The sequence below is a fragment of the Chiloscyllium plagiosum genome, chromosome 4 (genome assembly GCF_004010195.1).
Source record: "Chiloscyllium plagiosum isolate BGI_BamShark_2017 chromosome 4, ASM401019v2, whole genome shotgun sequence".
Classification (NCBI taxonomy): domain Eukaryota; kingdom Metazoa; phylum Chordata; class Chondrichthyes; order Orectolobiformes; family Hemiscylliidae; genus Chiloscyllium; species Chiloscyllium plagiosum.
In genome coordinates, this window is record NC_057713.1 from 121,827,460 (window position 1) to 121,855,335 (window position 27,876).

At 36.5% G+C, this 27,876-nt stretch overlaps 2 protein-coding genes across 4 annotated transcripts in view; one reads left to right on the plus strand and one right to left on the minus strand.

The window, feature by feature from the left end:
• LOC122549373 (spindle pole body component 110-like) overlaps positions 1-27,876 on the plus strand; it is a 59,350-nt gene that overhangs the window by 28,419 nt on the left and 3,055 nt on the right. For 2 of the 3 annotated variants that reach the window (XM_043689095.1, XM_043689097.1), the window contains 2 exons: positions 4,808-4,975; positions 10,262-10,576. In XM_043689095.1, coding sequence (XP_043545030.1) covers positions 4,808-4,975; positions 10,262-10,471 — 378 coding nt within the window. In that variant the 3' untranslated portion in view covers positions 10,472-10,576. Of the gene's footprint in view, positions 1-4,807; positions 4,976-10,261; positions 10,577-27,876 lie in introns of those variants that run through there. The other variant, XM_043689096.1, reaches the window with a different exon arrangement.
• The window catches only part of zbtb10 (zinc finger and BTB domain containing 10), a 100,750-nt gene continuing 92,859 nt past the window's right edge, over positions 19,986-27,876 (minus strand). The window contains exon 5 of the mRNA XM_043689094.1: positions 19,986-25,916. Coding sequence (XP_043545029.1) covers positions 25,566-25,916 — 351 coding nt within the window. The 3' untranslated portion in view covers positions 19,986-25,565. The remainder of the gene's footprint in view (positions 25,917-27,876) is intronic.

Consider the following 27,876-nt stretch of genomic DNA (forward strand, 5'->3'; position numbering starts at 1 on the left):
CAATTGAAAACAAAAACCCTCCTTTAGCCTGAAAACACTGTTCAAACATAACAGCCCAGTCATTAAAAACCTAGTCACTTGTTTTCCTTGAAGTGAGTTCAAGGAACAAGATCAGTAATGATCTACAACGACGCAGTTTCCAAGAAGTACTTTGTTGAAGAAGAAAATTCCAATGTCTCCAAGTTAGTCAAACATGATTCCCCTTACATAAAACTAACGCCCTAACATCTTTTCTGTTTTCCGTTCATCTGCTAAGTCTTAACTCTGATTTGTGCCTTGCAGTTGGTGGAAAGATTTTGGGAAAGTTACTAGCTGCAGGGTCTCTGAATAACTTTGTAAAGCGCTACAAAATTGTGCCTTTTCAGTAAATCCGTTTTGTGAGAATTTCATAAAATGACCCAGACTTCAACATTTCTTGCTTTATATTCATTTACTTTTATCTCCTGAAGTCAATTTTTAAACTCCTTGCTGTGAGACCATAAGACATAGGAGCAGAACTTAGGCAATTTGGTCCATAGAGAATGCTCTAACATTCAATCATGGCAGATAGGTTTTTAAATTCCATTTTTATGCTCTCCCCTCCCCCCTCACCCCCGTAACCTTTGATCCCCTTGACATTCAAGATCTATCTCTGTTTTCAACATACTCAATGACCTAGCCTCCACGATATGGTCATGAATACTCTTGGTTTCTTTCATTTGGAATCTTGTGTAATAGCTGAGACTAGATTGGGTTGGAATATCAGTTCGGCATGGACGAGTTGGAACGAAGGGTCTGTTTCCATGCTGTACATCTCTATAACTATATGTATGAACTTTTACCTAAGTATTCAAATAAACATTAGTCCAAGACTCATCCACACAAAACAAATTATATTGTTGAAATTGTCAAATATCATTGAAATGTCACTTGCAAGATATTCACAATACAGGATTTTTTAGAACCTATAACAGTACAGCATAGAACAGGCCCTTCAGCCCATGATGCTGTGCCAAACATGATGCCAAGCTAAACTAATCCCTTCTACCTGCTCTTGGTCCATATCCCTCTATTCCTTGCTTACTAGTGTGCTTATCTAAAAGCCCCTTAAATGCCCCTCTTGCATGTGCCTGCACCACTATCCCAGCAGTACTTTTCAGACTCCTGCCACACTGCAAAGAAAACTAGCCCCTCACATCTCCTTTGAACTTTGGCCCTCTTAATGTATGCCCTCTCGTATTAGACATTTCAACTCCGGGTAAAAGATCTGATTATCTACTCTATCTATGCCTCTCAAGTTTATAAACTTCTACGAGGTCTCCCCTCAACCTCTGCTGCTCTAAAGAAGACAACCCTGGTTTGTCTAGCTTCTCCTTACAACTCAAACCCTCTAATCCAGGCAGTATCCTGGTAAACCTCTTCTGCACCCTCTTCAAAACCTCCTCATCCTTTCAGTAGTATGGCAACCAGAGTTGAATACAATACTCTTAAGTGTGGCCTAACCAAACTTGTGTAAAACTGCAACATCACTTCCTGATTCTTTTACTCCGTGCCCTGACCAATAAAGGCAAGCATGCCATACATCATCTTTACCACCCTATCTATTTGTGTGGCCACTTCCACCGAGTTATGGACTATGACCCCAAAATCCCTCAGTGCATCAATGCTGCTCAGGGTCATACCGTTAACTATATACTTTTCCTTCATATTTGACCTCCCAAAAGTGCAGCATCTCACACTTGCCCAGATTAAACTCCATATCTTATTTCTCCACCCATATCTGCAACCGATCCATATCTCACTGTGTCATTTGACAACTTTCTACATTATCTGCAACTCCCCCAATCTGAGTGTTGTCTGCAAACATACTAAGCTACCCACCTCCATTTTCATTCAAGTCATTTATATAAATCACAAACAGCAGAGGTCCCAGTACGGAAATCTGTGGAACACCATTAGTCATGGACCTCCAGCTTTCTACCACTACCCTCTATCTTCTATGGGCAAGCCAATTCTAAATCCAAATGGCCAAGTCACTGTGGATCCCATACATCTTAATCTTCTCAATGAGCCAACCATGAGGGATCTGTCAAAAGCTTTACTAAAACGCATGTAAGTAACATCCATTGCTCTACCGTCATCACCTCCCCAAAAAAATCAAGTTTGTAAGACATGATCTGCCCCTGACATGATAACCTTTTGTTCAATAAACTGTGCAGTAATTTTAAAAGCAAAGAGGAACACCATTTATCATATGCTGCAATTTAAGAGTAAATGAGACTGGCTAAAAAGGTTGAGGAGGCAGAAATCCTCAAATTTAACAAAATACTTGAACTTATGGACAAATGTTGGAATTTGGGATTGTGCTGTATAGGACTTTTCTCAGCATCTTTGGACATTATGAATTGAATGTTCTCCTCTGCCATAAAGGACACAAAGACTCCTTTCTCATTGGGCTCGAAACATATATAAATAAGAAAATTCTGAACATCCCTTAGTAATCCTTATTTCTTTCCAATCTTTATAGTATTATCATATATTCAGATAACTGAAGCCCTTTCGAGAACTTGCAATTTCCCAGCAAAAATGTTCCTGTTTCCTTCCCACTAGTTGGTGGTCACCAGTACAATGGTACTTACTTTGTTTCTTAACTTGAGCCTAGTAGGGTCTGTCCTTTTCTCCAAGGAAACACCCCATAAATCAATATTCCCAATTATCCCTCAACCTTGTACTTTGTATTTGTAATTTCTTGTAGCTAGGAATATGTAATATCTATTTCTGCCTTCTTTGGAGCCATGTCTTGACATCAGACTCTCATGTCACTATTTGTGCATACAGACAAATTATTATTATTTACTACACATGCACTGAAGATTTAAATGAGATCTTCTTGTAGTTGCTCAAAATATGATCCAATCTTATAACTTACAGTTGCTTGTCTAATGCCGTCTCCCCAATTCTGCTTACCTCATTTTGCTTTCTCCTGCTATATCCTCGTTCCTAAGTTCCTTTCAAATTAACGTGAACCCTCTCAGACAACACTCTTGAATCTCCCTATAAGTATACAGGTCATAATCAATTGTGTTTGGACCACTAAATTGGTACAAGTCTCATCTCCTTAAGAACGGATTCTAATGGCCTTGGAATCAAAACCTTTCCTTGATCTTTCAAGTTACACATTTTGGATTCAATCCTATTTCTGTATTCACAACTGCTTGGAACTGGTAGAAATCTGGAGATTATTACCTTTGGGATCATCATACTATCCTAGAATTATATCTGTGGCCATACAAATATATCAGTTTTCACTATTTACATTCATAGAGTCAGAGATGTACAGCACGGAAACAGACCCTTCGGTCCAACTTGTCCATGCCAACCAGATATCCTAACCCAATCTATTCCCAACTGCCAGCACCCAACCCACATCCCTCCAAACCCTTCCTATTCATATACCCATCCAGATGCCTTTTAAATGTTGCAATTGTACTAGGCTCCAGAACTTCCACTGGCAGTTCATTCCATACATGTACCAGCCTCTGCGTGAAAAGTTGCCCCTTAGGTCTCTCATATCTTTTTCCTTCGACCCTAAACCTATGCCCTCTAGTTCTGGACTTCCTCACCCAAGGGAAGAGACTTTGTCTATTTATCCTATCCATGCCCCTCACCCTGACCTCCCTCCCTTCCCTTATCCACCTTTTCACTTCACCCCCGAAAATTTAGCACAGGAGAGCTATCCGTAGTGCTGTAGACAGCTCTGAACTGGAGAACAAGGCACACTCAGGAACCTCATTGATTATTTAAGTTGGCCTTTTCTGGCTGTTGCCCCATATTCCTTTTTCTGAATTCTCTAAGCTGAAGGGTGACCATCTCCTGAAATGTGCTATAGTAATGCCAACTGTTTCTCAATCTCCAAAGTCTATTGTTTGAACTTTGCCAATTGATTACACATCCTCCATATGTTGTTGAGGAAGTCACAATAGCTGCCTTAGAGCTTCCACATGATACAATATGTACATTAAATGGAACTGAGATGCACTGCCATGATTCTTCAGAGTATTTACTAATGACCAACAAACTAATGAATTCTCATTTGCATCGATAATAGTCTTAAGTGAGAGACTTATCAAGTTGATGGAAAACTGTGTTGAGGGCTCGAATGGCACACTGGTAGTATCCCTCCCCGTGAGCCAGGAATCCCAGGTCCCAACTGTTCCAGAAGCGTTATTATATCTCGGAGCAGGTTGATTAGCAAATAACTTTAATGGAGAATTGAGGAGCTGACCATTTGTCATGCTGTCAAAAACTGCATTAGGATGTTAAAAAGCAAAATACTGCAGATGTTGGAAATCCAAAATAAAAACAAGGCCAGAAAAAAAAAACTCAGGTCAGGGATCTGTGAAGAGAAACAGAGCAAAAACAAACCTGATGTGGAACTTTGCAGAAAAAAAAAATCTTTTAAATCTATGAATAACCAGAAAATGCATCACTGTTCACTGTCAATGAAAGGTTTAGATTTGGACTACTGTAACATAATGGTGGAATGTAGGTGATCCATCTAATGTATTTCTAATCTCAGTTGATCCATCTACAAGGGAATTTTTTAATGCATATGTGATAAGTACACTCAATTGTTTGGCATTAGTTATTTGGTTACTCAATCAATTTAAAGCTGCATATAGTACAAGAAAACATGTCAGAAGAATGTGAAAAAATATTATGTGTAAGAACTTAGGTTTGGAGGGGGTAGTTGGTGGATACAGAGGGCAAAATTAGACAAGTGAATCATTATAAACCTTATTCAACTGACATAATTTATCTTTTTTAGTTGCAGCGTCAAGAACAAGGAAAAAGCTCTGGTGAACTGAAAGGATCATCACTCCGGAATCAACTGGCTACACTAGAGAATCGCCAATCCAATATTAAGCTGGAAAACACCCAGTTAAAGAGAGAGAAAGCCAGTCTAGTTGAACATATCTCTGAATTACATAAACAGGTAATTTGATAAAAGTTTTGCGAGAAATTGAACAAAAATGATTGGTTCATGGTGATTGCTATTATAAATGCAGGGAAAAAAACCCAACAGGGATCGGCTCCTTGCCATAGACTGCAGTAAATTGCAAATCTTCAGATTGCTGGAAAATTTGCCATCATTTCCTCCCCATGAGATCAAGAAATTGCTGGACTTGGGGTGTAAACAATAAATAGATACCAGCATAACCAATTAGTGCTGTTATTTTATGCCACAAGGAACCAGTTAATAACATTATTTATGGTTCTAACATGCCCTTCAGCATTGGATACCTCGAAAGGGAATCTTGGTGGAGGTCAACTCCTCCAGGCATAAATTGTTTATAAACTTTCAAATGTTTTACTTTTGTTTAGTCTTTCCAAAAGATGATGGAAGAATGGATAATTTGACTTATTCTAGTTCCTTCACAGTCATTTGCTAATCTGTTCAGAAATGATATTATATATTTTTGAAGCAGATGGGATTGTGTCCTTAGGCTCTTGGGTCAGAAGTAGGGACATGATCACATGGCCACCTGAGTCCTTATCATCCACCATTTTTATTTATACCTAATGAAGGGCATTAGACAATTGTAGCCAACCTCCATGAGGTCCCAGATTTACCGTTTGATATTACCATGCCATTATCAATTTGCATTTCAAGTAATTTATAGTCAGAGTTATACAGTTTGGAAACAGACCTTTCAATCCAACCAGCCCATGCCAAACATAATCCCAAACTAAACTAGTCCCACTTGCCTTCTTCTGGTCCATATCCCTCCAAACCTTTCCTATTCATTTACTTATCTAAATGTCTTTTAAACATTGTAATTGTATGCACATCCACTCCTTCATCATTCCACACACGAACCACTCTGTGTAAACAATGTGGCCCTTATGTCCTTTTTAAATCTGTCTCCTCGAAGCTTAGAAATGTGTCCCCTTGTCTTGAAATCCTCTATCCTAGAGGAAGGACAACCAATAACATTATCTATACCTCTTATTATTCATGACAAATACAATCTAAAGAAAGAGGTTAAAAATGCCAGGCATTTCAGCCGTCTAGATTATTAATGGGTAATTGCTCCAGTAAATTGGAATTGTTAGTAATATTTTGAACCATGAAACAAATTCCTTTAAGCCAAGAATATTAGCTCATTTAATTTTTCAGCCAAAATGCAGGCAATTTATTCAAAAGCAAAAGTGCTCCTGAAACTCTTGAAAGATTTTGAATTATTTCAAATTTTGAGCATGATTTGATAATACCTGTAATTCAATATAAATCCCACTGGAACAGGATATTTATTTATCATTAAGATGAAACTTATTTTTAACTGAAGATTTTGAGAATGTTCCATCCTTTTATCTTGGAAATACTATCTCTACGTATCTTCAACTAGCCCCTTACAGCTTCTGAAGCAGAAGTGAAAGAGGTGGGCACAAGAACATTCTCTCAAGACTAATCGGAAAGGGGCAGATAGTTTTGGTAAAAAATTATCACATTACACTCTGATGCCTTTTCTAGCTAGCCTGAGAAGATTTTGGCAGACTTTTCTATTGAATCTCTCTCAATATTTCTATGATGGTGTTATGTGGGGCATTCCTGGATATCACAAATACCATCGCCAAGACGGGATGGTGTGATACTTTCAGATAATCCTTCCATATCTACAGAAAGTCACTGCAGGCACCTGGAATGGTCAGTTCTAGTCGGTATCAAGCTTCCTGACTTCTGGTGGAACCCAACTTGACTATTCTAATCAAGGATTCAATAACGTTCTACTGAGCAATTAGCTTGTAGACAGCTTTTATGGTCACGCTGTTGACATGATTAATTCACTTAGATTCCTGAGCATTGGCCCACAGTCTTTGCTCATGCTAGTCAATTGTAAGGAAGTCTGTAATGCCATACTGCAATCAGTTATGAGTTCAAATTTCCAATTTAATACCAATGACATCTCAATGTTAGCTGTGGTGTCAGGCAGGGAAATGGAAACATGGATCCAAACAAACTATTTTAGGTCAATTTCACAACCTTTATGCTCCCCCCCCCTCCAGATCCTTAAAGTCTCATGACTATTATATTGTAATTTTTTTAATATAAGGTATACTGTTAAATTAATTCCAGAAAGGTATATTAAGTAGTGAAGTAATTAATTGCAATCCTCAATCTGGTTAGTCCTGAGAAAAGAAAAGGTTGAAAAAGTTATTTCATAAAAGTATTGCTTAGTTATAGGAAGTATATTATTAAGCTGAAGTGGAAGGTCTGAGTTATAAAGAAAGGTTGGACAGACTGAGACTTTTTTCACTGGAGCGTAGAATGTTGAGAGGCGACCGCATACAAGTATATAAAATAATGAGAGGTATAGACTTAATGGTAGTTGTCTTTTCCCTAGAATGGGGAATTTCAAGACAATGGGCACATTTTTAAAGTGAGAGGAGAGAGATTTAAAAAAGACATATGGTTTGAAATGAACTTCTGAGAAAGTTGTGCATGTAAGTACTATTACAACGTGTAAAAGAAATTTGGATAAGTACATGAATAGGGAAGATTTTGAGGGATATGAGCCAGGAGCAGGCAGGTTGGACAAGTTTAGTTTGGAATTACATTTGGCATGTATTGTTTGGACCAAAGGATCTGTTTTCATGCTATATGACTGTAAAAAAAGACATTGCTTTCGAACACTGACCAAAGAGAACTTGCCACACTGGAAATACTTTGCCCTTTCTTTTCCTCTGAAAACCATTATATCAAAGTTTATGGATTGAAAACCTATCGAAAGGCCTCATCAACAGAAGTAGGGAGTTCTTAAAGAAGTCTGAAGCTACACCACCATCTCCGGGAAGAATAAATCCAATCATAATTGATATAGGATGAAACCCTTGCTCCTCTAGCTTGTGCAAGTGGGACTAATTTAGTTTGGAATAATGTTCAGCATGGACTGGTTGGATCGAAGGATCTATTTCCATGCTGTGACTCTTTTGGAAATTCTGACAAATAACAAGTCCAGATAGTTGTGTTGCCTGCTATGTGCCAGTATTTGGGACATCTGCTCATTTGTTGTGGGAGGGGAGGAAACAGTAGTTGTGTCCCATGTAGGTAACAACAACATGGGCTGTACAAAGAAAAAGATTTTGCCTAGTCAGAAAACTAAGTGGTGGAACCTCAAAGATCACCTTTGCATTATTACCAGAGCCACAAGCAAATTGACATAAGGCAAATCAGATTAACAGACTAGTGTGGAAGTGGTTCCAATTCATGGGACACTGACAGGGGTACTGGGATAGGTGGAGACGTGCTGTTGGGATGGTCTCCAATTTAACTGTGCTGGGATAATTTCAAACTCAAAACTAGGAAAGTAAATGATTTCAAACACAATAATGGAGGCAAGGGAGGACGTGGCAAAAACTGTGGTAATTCAAAGAGTAGAATCAAAGCCAAAGAGAAAGATATTAATGAAGTAAGCAATAAACAGACATGACAGGAAAGGATGGAGATTCTGGATCTAGGAGTCAACTAACAGGTAACAAACAGTAGAATTTACAGGGAGTAAGGGGTGAAACTACATGCCCCATATCTGAATGCATGTAGCATTCTAAACCAAACAGATGAACTGAAAGCACAAACAGAAATAAGTCTGATCCTTTACCATTACAGAGACAAGGCTGCATGATTACATAGATTAGTAATGGAATATTGGAGGGAACAGCACATTTAGGAAGAACAGAAGCTAGGAAAAGGTGGAGTGGTGGCTCTGTAAGCTGTTAATGGTATTAGTGTAATAGAGGGGTATATCCAAGTTGAGGATCTGCAGTGTGGAGAGATGAAAAATAATTAAGGCAAGAAGTCACTTGTGGGAGTAGTGTACAGGCCCCCTAATAGTAACACGACAGAGTAGGGTGGAGCATAAATGAAGGAATAATGGAAGCTTGTCAAAGACACTGATAATCAAGGGAGATTTTAACGCGCATGTGGATTGGAAAAGTCGGATGGGAGAAAGGTAGCTTAGATGAAAAATTCATGGAATATTTTTGGATTAGTTTCATAGAACTGCAGACCAGAGAGCAGGCTATGTCAGATCTAATCTTGTGCAATGAGATAGATCATTCTTTAATCCTCAGTGAAGGTGCCCTGAAGTAACAGTGACCATGATAGAATTTATTTTTGGTTTGTGAAAGAGAGAAGTCTGAGACTATCTTTTAGTCTTAAATAAGGGAAATTGAGGGCATGAAAGCAAACCTAGCTAAATTGAAAAGGTCAATTGAGGTTCAGTGGCAGACATTTTGGGGAATATTTCACAATGTACAAATTTTACTAGTGTGCTGGTAGAATTCTAAGTTTAATTATTAAAGCTGATTTTCGTTGTCATAGAATCCTTAATGGTAATGGTGACAATTAAACCATTATTAATTTGTAAAATCCCATCTGATTCTTGCCTGGTCATGTCTACTTGTGATTCCAGACCCAAAATAATGTGCTTGACTCTTAAATGGTCTAGCAAACACCAAGGCATTTTGAGGTCAGAAACAAATTCTTGCTAGCAATGCCGACAGCCAATGAGAGAATTAAAAACAAGCATTACGAGTAAATAAATTCTAAGGGATGGAGACAGGATCCATGGTAGATTGGAAACATTGAAAGATAGCATCTGACTTAAAGAAAAGCATATCATGGTACATGTCAGAAGACTGGACTAAAGGTGACTAATACGTTATTAAATAGGGAAAAATCGAAATCTGAATGAAAGCTAGCCAGAAATAGGAATACAGATCATATGTTTCTATAAACATTTTTTAGATAGTCTTTTAGGAACTGGAGGATTGGTAATGGCAATTAAAAGTTGGCAAATTAATTGGTTATTAGGAGTAGATAGCAATATGGAATTCAAAACAGATCAACCATGATCTTATTAAGTGCTACAGCATGTTCCAGAAGTCATAGCAATCAACTCCTGCTTCCTATTTGTATTTTCATATTAAGACACTTAGTCAATAGAGATGCATTTTAATGTGTTTCAGTTATATAATTTGACAGTAGCAACTACAGTTGATTAACATGGACTTGAACAGATAATAGAATAGCAGGAAAGTTGCAATTCTGTTTAATTAAGTGCAAGTTTGCAACTGCAATGGAGCAAATGATGATAGCACTCCGAAACAATTGTCAAAAAGGTACATTCAACTTACTGTAAATATTGCAGTGATATCTATTCTAACACTTTAATCTAATTCCTCTAATCATGTTGTATGTCTATCACATTGCTCTATACAGATTTCTGAAAAAGATGATGAAATTTTTCTCATGAAAGCACATATTCATAGACTGGCTCAGGATCTAAACTGTCTGAAATCCCAACTCAAGATGGAAAGTTCCCTGCATTCAGGAAGTTGGAAAGAAATTTCTAGCATTGCTGATAGCATGAAACAAGTAGCAAATACAATGAACCAAAGGAATGTAAACACCACTTCAATATACTCCTAATTTTACAAACCAATTATATTGAGTGATCTTTGTGTAAAGTCTGAAAAATTGTCATAAAATTAGTTGCTGGAAAAGCACAGCTGGTCAGGTGGCATCTGAGGAGCAGGAGAGTTGATGTTTCGAGCATGAGCTCTTCATCAGGAATAAGGGGGTGACCCAAGAGAGCTGAGAGAGAAATTGAGAGGGGGTGGGTGGGGAGAAGTAGCTGGGAATGAAATAGGTAGATGAAGGTGGGGGTGATGGTGATAGGACAGAGAGGAGGTCAGAGTGGACAGGTAGGACAGTTCAAGAGGTCAGGCCAAGTTGGAAGGTTGGATCTGGAATAAGGTAGGGGGAGGGGAAATTAGGAAACTGATAAAATCAACATGGGTCCCTCCAACCACATGGGACCAAAGGCGGAAGATGAGGTGTTCCTCCTCCAAGCATCGGGTGGCTAGAGTTTGGCAGTGGAAGTGGCCCTTGACGTAGTGGGAGAGCAAGTGTTCGGCCACAGGGCGCTGGGGTTTAGTGAGTGTCCCCTGGAGATGTTCTCTGAAAGGTTCTGAGACAGGACGCCAACTTGTGGAACATTTCAGAGAACATCTCTGGGACAGGTGCACGAAACAACCCCATTGCCCTGTGGCTGAACACTTTAACTCTCCCTCCCACTCCACCAAGGACATGCAAGTCCTGGGCCTCCTCAACCACCAAACTCTAGCCACCCAATGCCTGGAGGAGGAACACCCCATCTTCCGCCTTTGGACCCTCCAACCACAAGGGATCAATGTCAATTTCACCAGTTTCCTCATTTCCCCTCTCCCCACCTTATCCCAGATCCAACCTTCCAACTCAGCATCACCCTCTTGAGCTGTTCTACATGTCCATCTTCCTTCCCACCTATCCACTCTACCTATCACTATCACCTCCACCTTCATCTATCTATCGATCATATTCCTAGCTACCTTCCTCCATACCACACCCCCACCCTTATCTCTCAGCTGCCTTGGACCACCCCCTCATTCCTGATGAAGAGCCTATGTTTGAAACATCGACTCTCCTGCTCCTCGGATGCTGCCTGACCAGCTGTGCTTTTCCAGCACCACACATTTTGACTCTGATCTCCAGCATCTGCAGTCCTCACTTTCTCCAATAAAATTGGTTGCTGGTGGGGGTGTGGGAAGAACGTAGTATTCAATTCTGAGACTCAATGAAGGATGGTTACTAGTGTACACATTTCTGAATTTGCAGCATGCATATTAAGGTGAGCTGCAGAACTTTACATATCATGAAAGCTCAAATAAAACTTTGCCAAACACAAAGTATATCAAGTTTGTAAACTGCAAATTCAACACAGTTCATTTCAATACAATAAATACTTATTCATTTACTGCCTGGGACATTTCAAATAATTGATCTGCAGTTTTAAGTAGTTTGTGAGACAAACTATCATTTTTAGTATTTGGATTAGAAACAAAATTGCAAAAGTGGAAAAAAAACCTCCAAATTAAGTAATGCTCTGATCTTGAGAATTTCATTATATTGTCGATAATTTCCAACCCAGTATATTTTCCATCTCAAGATTTTCCTACTTTTACTTCCACAGCATTTACCAACTCCCACTCTATCAGAGCAATAATATCACTAAAACCCATTTCGTCAAATTGAACTGTTCCAATGAGCTTTTGATTTGTCTTTCACTATCCCATTTCCATAATTCTCAGGTGATCTAAAAAATCTACAGCTTGTATTCGTTCCACCACTAATAACTGTTCGTTCATCATTCCTAACATTACAGAGCTCCTGGTTGCCCAACACATCAAATTGAAAGTGCTTAATCTTGTTTAAAGCCATTCACTGTCTCACCTCTTTCCAATTCCTTTCAACTGAATAAATGTTTGGGCATTGCATCTCTCCTTGCGCCAAAATTGAGCCACTTGGACTGAAGAATCTGGAATTCTCTGAAGGTTCGCTGCCTCTACACTTTTGTTTTTACACAGTTGCAGATTTCAAGGTCCTAGTTCCCCCACTATGCCTCTATTTTTCAGAATATTAAACTGACTAGATTTGCCATCTGCTAAATCAGCAATTCCTATGTTGATATCACATTGTGTAAATACATTAACTGAAGTATCTTTACTCAATTAACATGTAAAAGTCTTAGATTCCTTAAGATTCTAGAGGACAGGAAAACTAGATATTATCCCTCAGATCTGATTAATTGAGCCCAAATTTAACTATATTGTAAATGATCAATATTAACATTTGAAGTCCACTGAATTCTGAAGATGAGTCATATTGAAGATGTTTCTCTCTCTAGATGCTGAGGTTTTCCAGCATGTATTTTTTATTTCAGATTTCCAGCAACCACAATATTTTGTTTTTATTTTACTGTAAATCATCACATGACCTTTTTTTTTACTTTATAGCAGATTAAATTACAAGTTTAACAATATATTCATCCTATGTGACTCTTTGTTCAATGCTGCCACTTCTTCTCAGCCCTATTTGGTTCAGATTTCCAGATCATAACCCACTTCCAGTCTGTTTCACGATGTTCTGCTCCTGACATGCTCCACAATTATCTAACCCTGCCTCCATTACTGCACTGTGATCAGTAGAGGTTGGAATTGCTACAACACAAAGATAGACAGCTGAACCAAATCAGCCTTTCTATTCACATCACCAAAATTTGAACCTTTAAAGACCCTTAAAATTGAACCTATCCAGACTTCTAAGCCAAACCATACTCTACAAATAATCAATTACAGACACCGGTTTGCATATTAAACAAAAGACTTTGCAATTTGTTTACAATACAGTAACTTTAAAGCAAAATTAACAGTAATCTAATTTGTCTATGCTAACCTTTTGACCATGAAACAACCTACAATTAGGTGTCATGAATAAACAAGAGGCCGTGTGGTCTATTTTTCTTTTAACACAAGCTGCTATTCACAAAAGTCATCTATCGCTCACAGTTCTCAGCTCCAAACAAAACACTGAAAGAATAATAATATAAAAATAATGAAGAATCAGCAAGGGCTCAAACAGAATGTAATTTTTCTAAAGATATGTTGATAGACTAAGTAAATGGACAGATATGAGAATGCCACCACCTGCAAGTTCCCCTCCAAATCACTCACCATCCAGATTTGAAAAAAAAATCACCATTACTTCAGTGTCACCGAGTCAAAACCCTTGAATTCCTTCCACAATAGCATTGTGGGTCTACAGTGGTTCAAGGTGACTCACCACTTCCTAGGAGAACCAGGGTCAGGCAATAAATGCTGGTCCACATCCCATGAATGGACAAAAAAAAAAATGTACTGTCACAAATGGATTTCAATGCATGCAAATGGTAGTTTACTATAGACAGAGAAAGGACTGAATATGGTAAAGATGGAAATCTGAAAGCATCACAGTTATAAAAAGATTTGAGGTTCAGCTACTTTGATGAAAGGTGTTACGTTCAACATATATTCTGTTTCAAACTAGAGGTATACAAGGTTTTTGGGAAGGGGTTTAACAATCAACTGGATCAATCTTTTCAAAACTGTGATTTTAAAGCAATTTGTGTTAGAAAGTCAATGCACGAAAGACTCCTGGAGAGTTAATGGAAAATTTATATATACTATGGTAACTTATGACAGAAGAGTAGGCTATTACGAGGGGGCATAGCTTTAAATTAAGGGGTGGTAGGTATAGGACAGATGTTAGGGGTAGATTCTTTACTCAGCGAGTCGTGAGTTCATGGGATGCCCTGCCAGTAGCAGTGGTGGACTCTCCCTCTTTATGGGCATTTAAACAGGCATTGGATAGGCATATGGAGAATAGTGGGCTAGTGTAGGTTAGGTGGGCTTGGATCGGCGCAACATCGAGGGCCAAAGGGCCTGTACTGCGCTGTATTTTTCTATGTTCTAAGAGTAAAAGTAAACCATTACCTTAGCAGGAGAATGAACAAGTTTTGTTATTTTCTAAATCGAAAGGCTTTTAAATTCAGTTCAAAGGACACTTTAAGTCAGAATGTAAGAACAGTTTCAGTGAAATGAAGGAGTTTGCTCAAAGTAGGGGAATAAAAGTCACCTCAGTGTAAAGGTTTCAATTTGTGAAAACTTCCAAATCAAAAAGTATTCAGTTACAAATCTGCACCATTTATTCAACGTTGACAAAGTCTAAACTCTTATCAAAGCAAAATACTTGGATGCTGGAAATCTGAAACAAACACATAGGATACTGAGGACAACCAGCAGGAGACACCAACTGGAGACAGAAATAAGAGTTAACATTTTGAGTCTGGCCTGACTCCTCTTCCAAACAAAAATCGAAGACTTTAGTTGTGTGGATCAAAAAGAGAAGCTTTGCAGGGCCAGAACTAAGGTGGATGTAAAAAATGCCATTAAGTTAAACCTAGGGATTGGCCTGGAAAGGGATTTTTATCTTTTCCTTTGAGTAACTATAGAGTGATGGTATTGGGGAATAGATGGGACTTTATATTTGCCATGTGTTTTGAAACCTTTCAAACTATTATATGTAGACAGTTTGATTTTTGTGTGTAATAAACTTGTTTTATTGTTAAAACCAAATCTGGAGTCAGGCATGTTTATGTTTCAGTGAAAGACCACCAAATTAAGGAGAGAGTAAAATATGATCAAGTTGAATTTCAATCCGGGATCAGACCTGTCCAGTTGTAACATCAGCTTGGATTATATTGATAAATTGGTCATTAAAATGTTTTCTGCACCTATGCATGACAATCATAAAAACAAATGGAATACTGACTTTAAATCTAAGGAATGTGTCATACTTCAGTTGTACAAAAAGCAAAATTCACTGTGTCACACTGCACCTAATTATTAGTAATCTGATGTAATCAGATTAAATTCAGTGAACACGCGAATAATGAACTTAGTGAAAAGAATAAGTTTGGACTGCTGTAAATGTCATGAGATAAGATGGGCTGAATTTTTGCTTTTGTGCTGCTTATGTTGTTTGGTTCAAATTCCAATTCCCACTAGTCGCCTTTCCATGGCCTTCTCTATCCTTCCACTAAATTTCTGAAAAATATCCATTACAATGCAAAGATTATTCAAATTGTCATTTATATTTGAACACATTCGCCACCTCCCAAGCCTCTGCAACTCTTTTTTTACTTAATGGCAGTCTCCCAATCATACCGAAGGTCCTCTCTGTATTTCCCACACTACTGGCCACCTACCTTAAAACACCACCAGCATGCATAACATCCAGTCGCCGCAATTTGCAGTCTTGTACATTCTTCCAGGAGTCCACAAATATAGGAGTGCAACACTTATTTATTCATCAGCTCTTGTACTATTTCCCCAAAATTTAACCTTTTCTTCAGTTTAAGGAAACAATTGAACACCATACTCCAATTTGTTTCATCATATTCCCCATTTTCACTGAATTCCCACATATGTAAATGAATATATACTCTCTGCTTCAGCGATTGTTTTGGTGAATGTATGATATTGACCTTCTTGAAATCACATTCTGTCACACTCTAAACAGTTCAACCTCACCTCAATTTGCTTTTCTATAATTTGAAATCTGGGTTAGTTTTTAACCTCGACATAGAATAGAATAGAATTCCATTTAATAGAATCCCAATTGCAAACTGTGCTGCTTTTTGGAAGTGAGATTAGGATTCATGGTTTTTTGCTTAAGCATAAAAATTTTTATAAAACAGCGCAATCAGAAATTTGAGAATGTAATTATTTTCCTCTTGTACTAAAACCTTACTAATATCTTTAAGAGTGGTAATCTGATGTAGTCTCATTAATAGAACTGAATATGGGTTTATCACAAAACAGTCTAGTCCAATTTGATGCAATAACTGGATTTTAAATATTTGAAAATGACTTTTAAAAACTAAACAAACCATTTACTAGTTTTATTAGTGTACAATAATTGGTTTCATCTAAGATTTTTCAATATTTGAAAACAAAACATCTCAAATTGAAGAGCCACCTTGAAAGCCTGAAAATGAGTGTAACTCCATGATTAATATGATCAGAGGGTATGGCCAATTTTGTAGACAGGTTCAGGCTGATGTTATTGAAATCTTGAAGTATCGCAGCAGTGATATGTATGCTTGACATAATATACAATCAAAATTCTTGAACCTTTCACAATTTGGCCAATAATGGGAGAATTGCAATAACAAAACCAGCTCAACATAGTCTCAATAAACTAAGGACATTCTGCGTTACAGTTGCTGTGCAGACAACATGGACTTGACTCTGTCATTGGAAAAGTAACACAGGATGGGATGTGTGTCTTACATTGCTGTCAATTGGCTGCTTAGGGCACCAACACACCAAAGGGTGGCAGACCACTCAATGCTCTCCCTGGCCCCCATAAAATTTCAGACACGTCAGGACGTAAAGGAAGACCACCTAATGTTTTTTACATTCTCATTACTTACACACCACTGACAGGCAAGGATAAATTCCAGTGGAGATAAGAGTTGTTCACACCAAGGATACCGACATATTTTTCCAAGTTTGAAACATTTTCTATGGTAGTTTGAGACCTTATGCATTTACCTTCGCAACATTTCTTTTCCCCCTGGTGTACATCTTTACCATGCCTTCTCTATTTTTAAAAGATTATTATTGGGCATAAGGCATAGCTCGCAAAATCTGTATGTACTATCCCATTTCTAATTAAGTTATGGTTTTCACAATCCATCCATAAGAATCTTTCCCAAAAGCTCCCTTTCCTGAACAGTTTGCAAGTTATTCAATCCATGAGCTTCCTTTTTGTGGCTAGAAGGTTATTTCTACCTTTCTCCTGCTTAATTGCACAAGGCCATTAAAATACTAACCTCTGTTTTCAATCCTAATGAAGGAATGCACATGAAACATAAACCATTCTTCTCCCAGTGAATTTTACAAATTTTGACATTTTTTGTTGCATTTTTAGGCTAATCTTGAATCCACAGGCTATTCACAAAATGTCTGTTTGTCTGTTGTTTGAGATGTTTTGTCATACTTGATGCATACCTCAAGTTGTACTTGTCCCCTCCAGCATCTGGCATTCACTGGTTCAATTATTTTAAAAGTAAGTTAAAGCAAATAAGTGAACTAAAATAATGCTGATTTTTTGGTAATAAATTTGAGCATAAAACAATTATTCCATTAATGTTGCTAAAACTCAATTTTGCAGGGCATGAATTAAAATATATTATCAGAATCAGATCATTTTAACATGTGATATACCAACTGTGTATTGAAATGGGAAATCACAAATTCAACACAGCTGGCAGATTAAAATCGCAAGGTTCTTATTCAATGGTGAAACATGTGAAAAAAATGGATTAAAGATCCAAGATATCAAAAACAAATCATTCAACATTTGTGTTGAGTTTAGTACAAGTATAGCACCAGCTTAGACAAGCAGAAATAGTCACCAATAATAAGACTGTACAAGAAGAATTTACAGTTTACTACATACAATCTATAAACTGATCATTTATGAATTTACATGATTAATATTAAATCACATCAAATCTGAATGAAAATCAGTGATAGGAAAAGGTGAATGTGCAATACAACCATCTCTAATATTTAAAGTGAGCCGTTTATCTTACATACCCCAATATTTATGTTATGTTTACCCTGAGGCCTTTGGAAAAAGATTGAGATAATTATTAGAAGATTAAGAGAGAAGGAAATAATTTATTTTCTCAAACTAAAAGATATTTCCATCTTTTTAAAGAAAGCTCCAGCCTTTAATACAACCTATTTAATACACAGAACATATCTGGCTGTAGACTTCAATTTGATTATTCTATCTCAAAAGGAGAAATAAAAATTTCCAGCTGGATGTTTTATCTTACCTGAGTAAAGCCATTAATTTCGTCAGAACAACTGATGTCACTGGATGAAGCCAGGTTATTTGTTCCTGGCTATGAAATAAGCAGCTGGAGATTTGGCCTGCTGTGTGCTTTTGTGTATTTTGCATATTAAGTACACATCTTTGTGTTAAAAGACTTGCTTTTATACAGTCACATTTTGTTACAAATGTCTCAAAACATCTTGAATAAAATTACTTTGAATAATACAGCCATGTGTTATGAACATAAATGTTGTAAACAACAGGATTCCATGAACAGCCATGAGATGTCAAACCTTTCATGGCACTGTTGATTGAGGAAGGAATGATTGTACATGCTTAAAGAGCTCCCTTATCTGGGAAGTGTCATGGGACCTATAACATCTTTTTGAAGGGCAGTTTCTCCAAATGTTGCAATATCACTGGCAAATGCAAAAACTAAAATGTTGAATTTTAACTCAAGGGTCTTAGTCGAGGGGAGAATCAAACTTCACAAACTGACCTGAAAGCATAACTATGGAATACCAATATACAGTAGAATTCAGTGTATTAAATATAAGTGGTTCAAGAGCTTGGAGTTTCTTTAACAAGTTCCAAAATTAAAAATAAATTGTTAATCAATATTTTCCAAAGAAAAAAAATGTTTTTTTTAATCATTTTACACAGAGGCTATCATCCTGTAGTATAAAGAATTTGCCTTGGTGAACTTGTGTCACATTCATGTTAGCAAATATTTGTTTTCTGTTCTGTGCTCAAAAAATGTACAATTTTATGTACAAAAACTAAGTACAGAAAATGTGTACATGGTGCCAAGTATATTATTTTTTGACACTAACAGTAATAGTACACAATTGATTTGGGTTTTTAAAATTAGAATGCATAGTTTCTCAGTCAACATTTACAAACAATAATCTTCAGGAACTGAAGCAACACAGTGAGATTATATGTTCCAGTCAGCAATTGCGTAGATGTTAGTGCACACAATCCTTTTGGACTCAGGCTATATCATTTTTATTTTCTTTAATTTCCATATCAAGTTGAAAATTTTACTTTCTATTTACGGTTGTTGACTAATATCCACTCAAATTCAATAGCATTCATTACAAAGATTGTGGCATTGTGTTAACTTTTCTGTGACAATTTGAACCATGATTGGTTCACCCATTCATTTAAGATTACAATACTTCAATTCTCTCCCAATACACACAATAACCCCTTTATAGTCCACTTTTCTTTTCCCAGTGTTATTCTTCTCTCCCAAATCATTTTCCTTTTTACTTTTAGACTTGATTTTTCATAATTATCATCTACTCTTGACAGTTACTGGGAACATAATGAATTCAGATCATAATTTAAGAACAGCTTTTTCATTTTTGACTCAACAAAATTTAAACAGACCAGTTGGCCCCTTTGATCCCAAATATATATGCAAATCATTTTCACAAATAAAAAAAATCCTCTGTCCTCAACTCTTGTCAAACTGATGCATAAGCAGATCATTAATCCTTTTCAGAATGAATGCATTTCTTACAACTAAAAATGGTTTGAATGAACTGCAATTATACACATAGGAAAATAGATAGTTGTTGCAGTGTATATATTATTTGTATAAAGTGTTTTTAAAAAAAGCTTAATTTTCACCTTGCATTAAGCTGCATCAGCTGAATGCAATGCACCATATAGAAGTCTGTTCCAATTTGTCCTTTTGGAAATGACTATCATTTACAATAGATTGTGTTCTTGTTAATTCTTTTCTCCTCATTTGGTACAGAAAGTAATTCAGTGTTGCAGAACTGGAGATGCTCACTCTGTACACTGAGTCACAAGTAGTCCTGACATCAATACCGAACAGATCAAGCAATCTGTCATTCAAAAACCACAATTTCTAAATCTGAGGTAAATTCCAGGGGCTAATTAGGATTAGCACAAGTCAATTGATTTAGAATCATTTTGTGGGGAAATCTTCATTTCCTTTCTACATTTTAGACTTACGGTCAAGTCTACAAATGTGATGATTCAATCAGCTCATTCTCCTCGTCATAAATTCTCCCTCCACAATATAAATAAATCAGCTACTTTATGCTGCCGCTACAAACTACAGATATTTATTACACACAGCAGTCTATACACTGGAAATAAATCCATTATGCTAAATAAATAATTGATAGGAAACAAGTGTGGAACTAAAATTTACTATGTTTAAAAGTTTGCAAAAATTACTTTTCCAAAGCACAGCTTGCAATTAATTTTGTCTCATGGATAATTAACATAACTGCAGTGTTACAAACTGTCAGACTTGCTGATCACAATATACAATATAAACTTTGTCTATGGATTAGACACAATTGCCTTAAAACAATAGAATGCTATTTTCCACTGAAATCAGTGGTGGGCAAATCCTCACAGGTCCCAATTCCTCAGCATTATGATGCTCCAAAATCTTGCTTAGTCTAAAATATTTCACAATTGTCACATTCCACACAGAAGAGATTCAATTCAGTCAGTTATTTTGGTGCACGCCAATTTAAACTAAAAAAATGTGTCAACATCAAATGTAAAATTACAGGTGAAGGCAACATCCGAATGTAAAATAAACAAGTTTTCATCAGAGAACAAAATCACAATGCACTAATTTGTTTGACTTAATTCATACAATTAAATATTTAATCCACAAACATTTTAAATATGTCCTGTCATTGTTCTTCAAAGAATAAAACTGCTTTAATAAACTCAAATGACTGAAGGAACTGGAAGATTTTTCTAAATGATAATCCAGTATTACTCAATTTGAATTTCAGAGTAATTGTCCTGTACATACTAGAGTAACCATAATATTTTAAATGCATTTTGTCATCACATATCTTTGGTAGTAGTGATTAGTGAAAACTACCGTTGAGGATGATGGATTGAAGCCCATCTTTGGAATAGAATATCCTACCTTACCATCTCTGGCCTGAATTATTTGACATTAGCTTTGATAATTACTAGAAATTTGCTTCTCAAAATGATCTGTTTTTAAACTTAGCCCATACAAAAATGCACCAAAACTTGAAAAATAAGAAACCCTATTGTACTAATACAATGCTAACTCATTGAGTAATTAAGCTTTTTTAATAAAAGGAAAGTAGATCAAAGACTGGCAATTCACTTCTGTACCAAAACTAGTGCACTATTGAGCTCAAAAAGTGATGTCTGCAACTTTACATTTACTGAATGGTGCGATTATTAAAAGGTGCTTATTAACAAGGTCACAATAATATTCTCGTAATGGACCTAATATATTGCAAAAGAAGAAATCAAAAAAAAAGGAAGCTATTGCGTGGAAACCTAGTAGTGGGAAGAATAGTAAGTCCTTGGAACCAAGTAAAACCATCATGGTTACATTGCAAGGGAAATAAACTGTTGGGGATGATTGGAGACTGCACTACTTACTGAAAGAAATGTTATGCTGTAAAAGGAACTGTTAAAAATAGTATTTTACAAAGACCCAACCACAAAGGGGTCTCAGATTTACTTTGCAGTTTTTTTGCACTAAAGTTCACTGCAAATCCACAATTCTCAATGTACTCTGTTTACAAACACAGAAAAGTGCATCAATACCACTTGTAAAAGTATAAATAGTAGACTGCATAAAGACTTATTGAATTCAGTTCCAAAATTATCTTAAACTATGGCAATTTTTCATAAGATTGCTTCCAGTATTAAAAGATAAATATACTCTGAAGAATTCCAAAAGAAAGAAGGTGATACATGAATACACTTAAGTCTGTTAACCATTATTTAGTATTAGAGTTGTTAGACAGATTGACAGGAAGCAGCTAAGAGTATGTTAAACTTTTCCTAAAATATGATGGTATTGGTGAAAGAGCTAACACAAATAGACACAAAATATCAGAAATACTAGTGGAAACAGAGAATAGTTGAAGGAGTATAAAGAAAAATCAGGGGAATGGGACTATGAATATAGTTCTTTCAACCAAGAAGTTCAACAAGTCCACATCGTAAATGGGACCTTCATCTGTATGTTGAAGTCCACACAGAGTTCCCATTACACCAAATACATTGCACCAGCCCTCCTATCTGTAGGCAGAATTTAATGTTAAGATCTCATTCACACCATTGCTCCCAAGTGTCTCTAATCAATTCAAAAGCATAGAACAGAGCAACTAGCACCATTCATAGCCTAATGAGGAATTATTGCATCTGATATGGCCCTGAGTTTAGTTGTATTAAACAGGGGATTCTCAAGCTTGATTTATGCTGAATTACTTCATCTCAGCTAGGATAACCATGAAAGATAAAATTGGCCAGCATTCCTATTTCTGATCACCTCCAGCAACACCAAAAGTACATATGTGGATGTCTATTGAGAGCAAAATCAGGCTCAGCTTGACGGCCCTTCAAAAATCTCTAGATGAAACTGGAGCCTGTGGAACAATACCCCAATATCTGTAGATTAGGACAGAAAATAACTTACATGGAAAAAGATGAAGAGGAAACACTGACAAAACACATGTTCAAGCGTAAAGGGAACTACTTCCCTTTACATTACTGATTTCATTCCTATATTCAATTTGCAAAATATGAAAAAAATTAGTAACAGTTGCTTTATTCAGTCAAGTGGGTGTTCTTCAAAAACTGGCTGGAGGAATAGATTGAAAAAAATCCACTTTACCCAAGATATTATTCTCATTAGATGTCTGTCAGTGTTTCCATTTCGACCAGTGCTCTGTTTTCCCATAACAATTTGTTGATATGGGACTCATGGTTTCAGTTTCAGGGTGTCTTAGATAATCATTATAATACAGTTTTCACTTTTCTATTTAGGAAGCCCAGCTCTCCAAAATCAATCTCAAATCCAAAAGTAATACCTTATTTTGAAAAGATGATACCATAGGCATCACTGTCAAAATCAGGAAATAAATTACTAATACAACTGTGGCTCAACAGTTTCAAAAACTAATAAAAGCAAATATGTTTTTCTTTATTATGCTGACCACTTGCACCACAACATTACCATTTGCTATGGAGGACTGAAAATCATGGGTGGTTATTTTAGCTATGCTGTGTTTGTTCACAGGAGGAAATACAATCAAGAAAATTTCTAGTTTTTAAGGTGGCTTTTTTTTTAAAAAAACTTTAACTGTGTCCATCCCTCAAAATGCTTATATTGATGTAATATTCCATAATTTTGAGAGATGAACACTAGTTAACGAGATTAAAAGCTGAAAGAACTGTGGATGCTGTTAATCAGAAACAAAAACAGAAGTTGCTGGAAAAGCTCAGCAAGTCTAGCAGCATCTGTGCAGAGAAATCAAAATTAATTTTCAGGTCTGGTGACCCTCCCTCAACATCTGCCAAACCTGTTGAGCTTTTCCAGCAGCTTCTGTTCTTCTGGCGAGTTAACTGGATCATGATTGCCGAAACAGTAAAATTGTAACAAATCATTTAGGTGTAATTCAAGAAGTTGTCAAGTTATCTGATACTGATCTATCTCCATGCAATATTAAACTTATTTAATTTGAAGTGGGTCATAAACAAAATCTGCTCTATTTAGATTCAAATAATTTTATTTTCCATCCCCAGAAATTTCATTTTTCACATCTGAATCTGCAGCATTACTGACCCTGGTCATAAAACTAAGAATGGAGAAGGAAAGAAAACATTAAAATGTCTTGTTTTTAAACATAATTCCAAATTAAAGGCAGGCAAACATTAGCAGCCTATTATTTGTCTGAGTTAAGATGATAGACTCAACCATTCAGGTATACTGAAGGTCTGAAGTTGCAAAGTTAATTTTTTTATACTGAAACAATTATTATGCAATGATATTTTGATGATGTAGTGTATGAACTGAGTCAGAATCAAGAATGACAGAAGAGGAAATGCAACTATGTTAAAGAGATTAAGGAGGGTGAAAAGCGGTTTTCATATTTCACACCCAGTTAACTAAAGCATTGCTTTTCCTCTCCTTTAAAAAGGGAGAAAGTAGTATTCATTACTTTCTGGTGAATCAGAATTCAGTTACATTGATTCCTAATTATCAGCAAGAACTCAACTTAATGTATTCCATAATAAGTAAATGACGATTTAAAAATGTACACATCCTACATCTATCATTCAGTTATCAGAGAGATATTATTATTTATCGCCTGGTCTTTATTAATTGTGCCACAGTGACTTGTTTAAACTCTAAACCCAGCAGTTATTTAAGTTTCTTTTAATTTTGCAGTTCTCTTTCCTTGACCCGCAATAAGATTTTATATTGGCATTACTGAATTTAAAGAGCACAGCTTTAAAACTTACATGTCATTAGCACCAACATAATATAAGCATTATATGTGTTTTTTTCATTTGAAAAGGCTGAAACTTGAAAATGCATAGAAACACAAAAACCTCAGGATGAATTTCAGACTCAATCCTTTCAGAGGTTTCAACCACATTTTTCCATCACAAGGTGATGATCAGAGCCCAACTGCAATAGTGCATGCAGTTTAGCTGAACTATCATAGGAAGAATATTATTGCCAAGAAAGTAGACACATAAGCAAATATCCTGAGTGAAGGAAATTAGGCTACAGGAAAAAAGCTCAGGAAGCCAATATAATTTTCTTTGGCTAAAAGGAGAGTTTAAGTGATCCTAGCAGATTTTTCAAGATTACAAACTGAATTGTTTCAGCTGCTTTGTTATGATAAAGAATATGAAAGACAAATAGAAAAAAAAAGAGGAATTAGAAGAAACAACATGCAGACCTGATTCAACCAAAGGGTTACATTACTCGTGGAGCAATAATCAGGAAAGGCTAAGTGAAGTAGGCAGTATAAAGAGATTCAATAAATAATGGCCCTCTCTTACTACTAGAAACCCTGTGCTCTCAAATTCAATTTTGATTTGTATCCCAATTAGTAAGACAGTCTCCTGCACATATATGTACTTGAAGTCATACACTACTGCATTTCCACACCATACTTTTTCACATAGATTCTTAAGAAATTGCAGTTTCAATCCCAATTATTATAAGGAATTGCCCATCACTGACACCAATATACTTTTATCATTACTGCTGTGAAACCGCTCTTACTACAATTAAAATATCAATAATTATCCAATGTTCATAGCTATCAGCAAAATATGGAAAATTTAGTGTTTTGTTGCCAATCCATAATCTTTGCAATTCAAATAAAATTCATAGGGTTTGTTTATACAGTGAACAACCATAGTTACACTTCTCAGTTTAACATAACGGCTTAATCGCCAGTTAGTCATTGTCTAAAATGACATACGTCTCACTAGCCTCAACATCTTCCCACTGCTCTCTATCCATTTCCCCTCCTCCATCTTCATCTGCCATATCTTCATCAACCATTCTCTCATTTTCTTCCTGCTCCAGTTCACCTGGTTGTTCTCGTTCTTCTTGCTGTTCCTTAAAAAATTCTGGATCAACCATCAGGTCCATACCATCATGGTCACCCTTTGGCTGTCTATCACCCCCGGAACAGTCCAAACATACGCCATAACGTCGAGATCCATGCCTAATTCCAACGCTGGCTGCTAGAGTGAAGAATTTTTTACAAACCATACATTTGTACTTTTTATCTTTCTTGTGTACCTAAAGAATAAAAAAATAAGACAATTAGCAAATGGAATACCTTTCCACAAAGCAAAAAAATAAGCTTGTAAATTCTATTACTGGCATTGATTTTCTTATGAAGTAAGGGATTGAAATAATGACTGCCAGTACACTAGAATATCATTCAGCTATTTTAAGACAGTCTGTTCTTTCAAAGAGAAAATTGATGAATTTGCTGGACAGTCTGGCAAGAGGAAGTTGGAATCCTGATTACAAAATGTCCTGAATCAAGTCCTTATTTTTCAGTCCAAGAAATTTCAGCTGAGGCTGTAAAATTGTACACTTCATCTCTAAAGATAACAAGTGCTCAGTAATGAATGATTTGGATAGACTGCTCTCTCCTGTTGGTGCTCATAGTTACTGCTTATCCATACTTAAAGATGGCTTAGTTTACCTCACTAACTTGAAAAGTAGTAGGCAACTTAAAGGTGAATGGTGACTTTCCAGAAGCAAGGCCTGTTAAAGACATTGGAACACTCAATGTCACAGGCAATTCTTAGGTTGCAAGGGGGTTCTGCGGTCCTTTTGCAAGTTGGAACACAATATATGATAATGGAAGGCTTCCATTCATAAGTACAGGAAACATTCATATGTTGGGTATTTAAAACCAGTTGTGGGATTATATTCATAAACTGCATGTTCATAAATCAGGGTCCCTGAGGTGTTATCACAAATGGAAAGTTAAAGTCATCATAAAATGCAAGATCAAAGAAAACACAAAAACTAACATTTATGAAGCCTTTTAAACCCAGAAAAATATGATAAAGTGCTTCAGTCATATAATTAAAATAAATAGGCCAAAAGATTGGTCCAAGAGGTATGTTTTTAGGAATTTCCTAAATGAGGACAGAAAGAAGAGGCAGCAGGAACTTCAGGAAAGCAATTTGAAGTGACTGAAGATATTTGTAACAATGGGTTAGAGTGCTTTTATTTGGGGGGGGCAGTAGCAGGGGGGAGAGATTTTGACAAAATCTGTAGTGCAGAACATAGAATGTGGGCAGTTCAGGTTTTTATTTTCTAGTTTGGAGGTTACAGGTTAGAAAGAGTTATGGCCTTGAAAGGGATTTAAACATGAGAATAAGAAATGTAAATTGGAGGCACTGGGAAAATGGGTAGCCAATACAGGTTAACAAAACCAGGATTAACTGGTGAGGAGGGTATGGTATAAGTTAAGATAGATGTAGCTACGTTTTACAGGAATGTACATTTATGGAATGTGGAGGATGGGATGCCTATGTGAAGACCATATTGGAATAGACAGTTTGGAGATGAGAAAGACATAGATGAGGGCTGCAGAGAAGACAAGCTGAAGACTTTAAAATTTGAAGACCCTAATTTGTGACAGAAACAATGTGCACTCAGCTGCTGACTAGGATGCTGAAGTAGGAGAGTGAGTTAGCTTAAGGCAAAGGTAGCTTATGTTATCTGCTGGGAATTGTGACAGCATAGCTTTTCCAAAAATTGTAATTATATTCTAAAATTGAACGGCTGACAAGCAGTTGGTGATACAGAAGCAGAGGAGGAATTGGTGGAAATGATGTGAACTAGAACGAGGTTTTGTACTCAAGGAAGCTAATCCCATGTCTTGGAAGTATGTCACAGAAGTGTAGCATGTAAATTAGTCAGATAAAACAAATCTTTAGGAATCAAGGAGCTAATGGAGCCCAATAAGGAAGAAGAGTCAGTTCTGGAGACATTCTCATTCTGGTTGAATACTTAAAGAGTAGCACAACGAGAGCAGTTCAACAGAGAGTAACAACAGAACAAAGTTGATGGAAATTGGTATTCTTGATTATGCTAAAAGTCATAGACGAGGAGTTATCATGGACAAAGTCACAGAGAATATCATTTTAAATTGAAAGATTTGGGCTTGTTTCTGCTTCCAATTGGAAGGATGTTGTGAAACTTGAAAGGGTTCAGGAAAGATTTACAACGATGT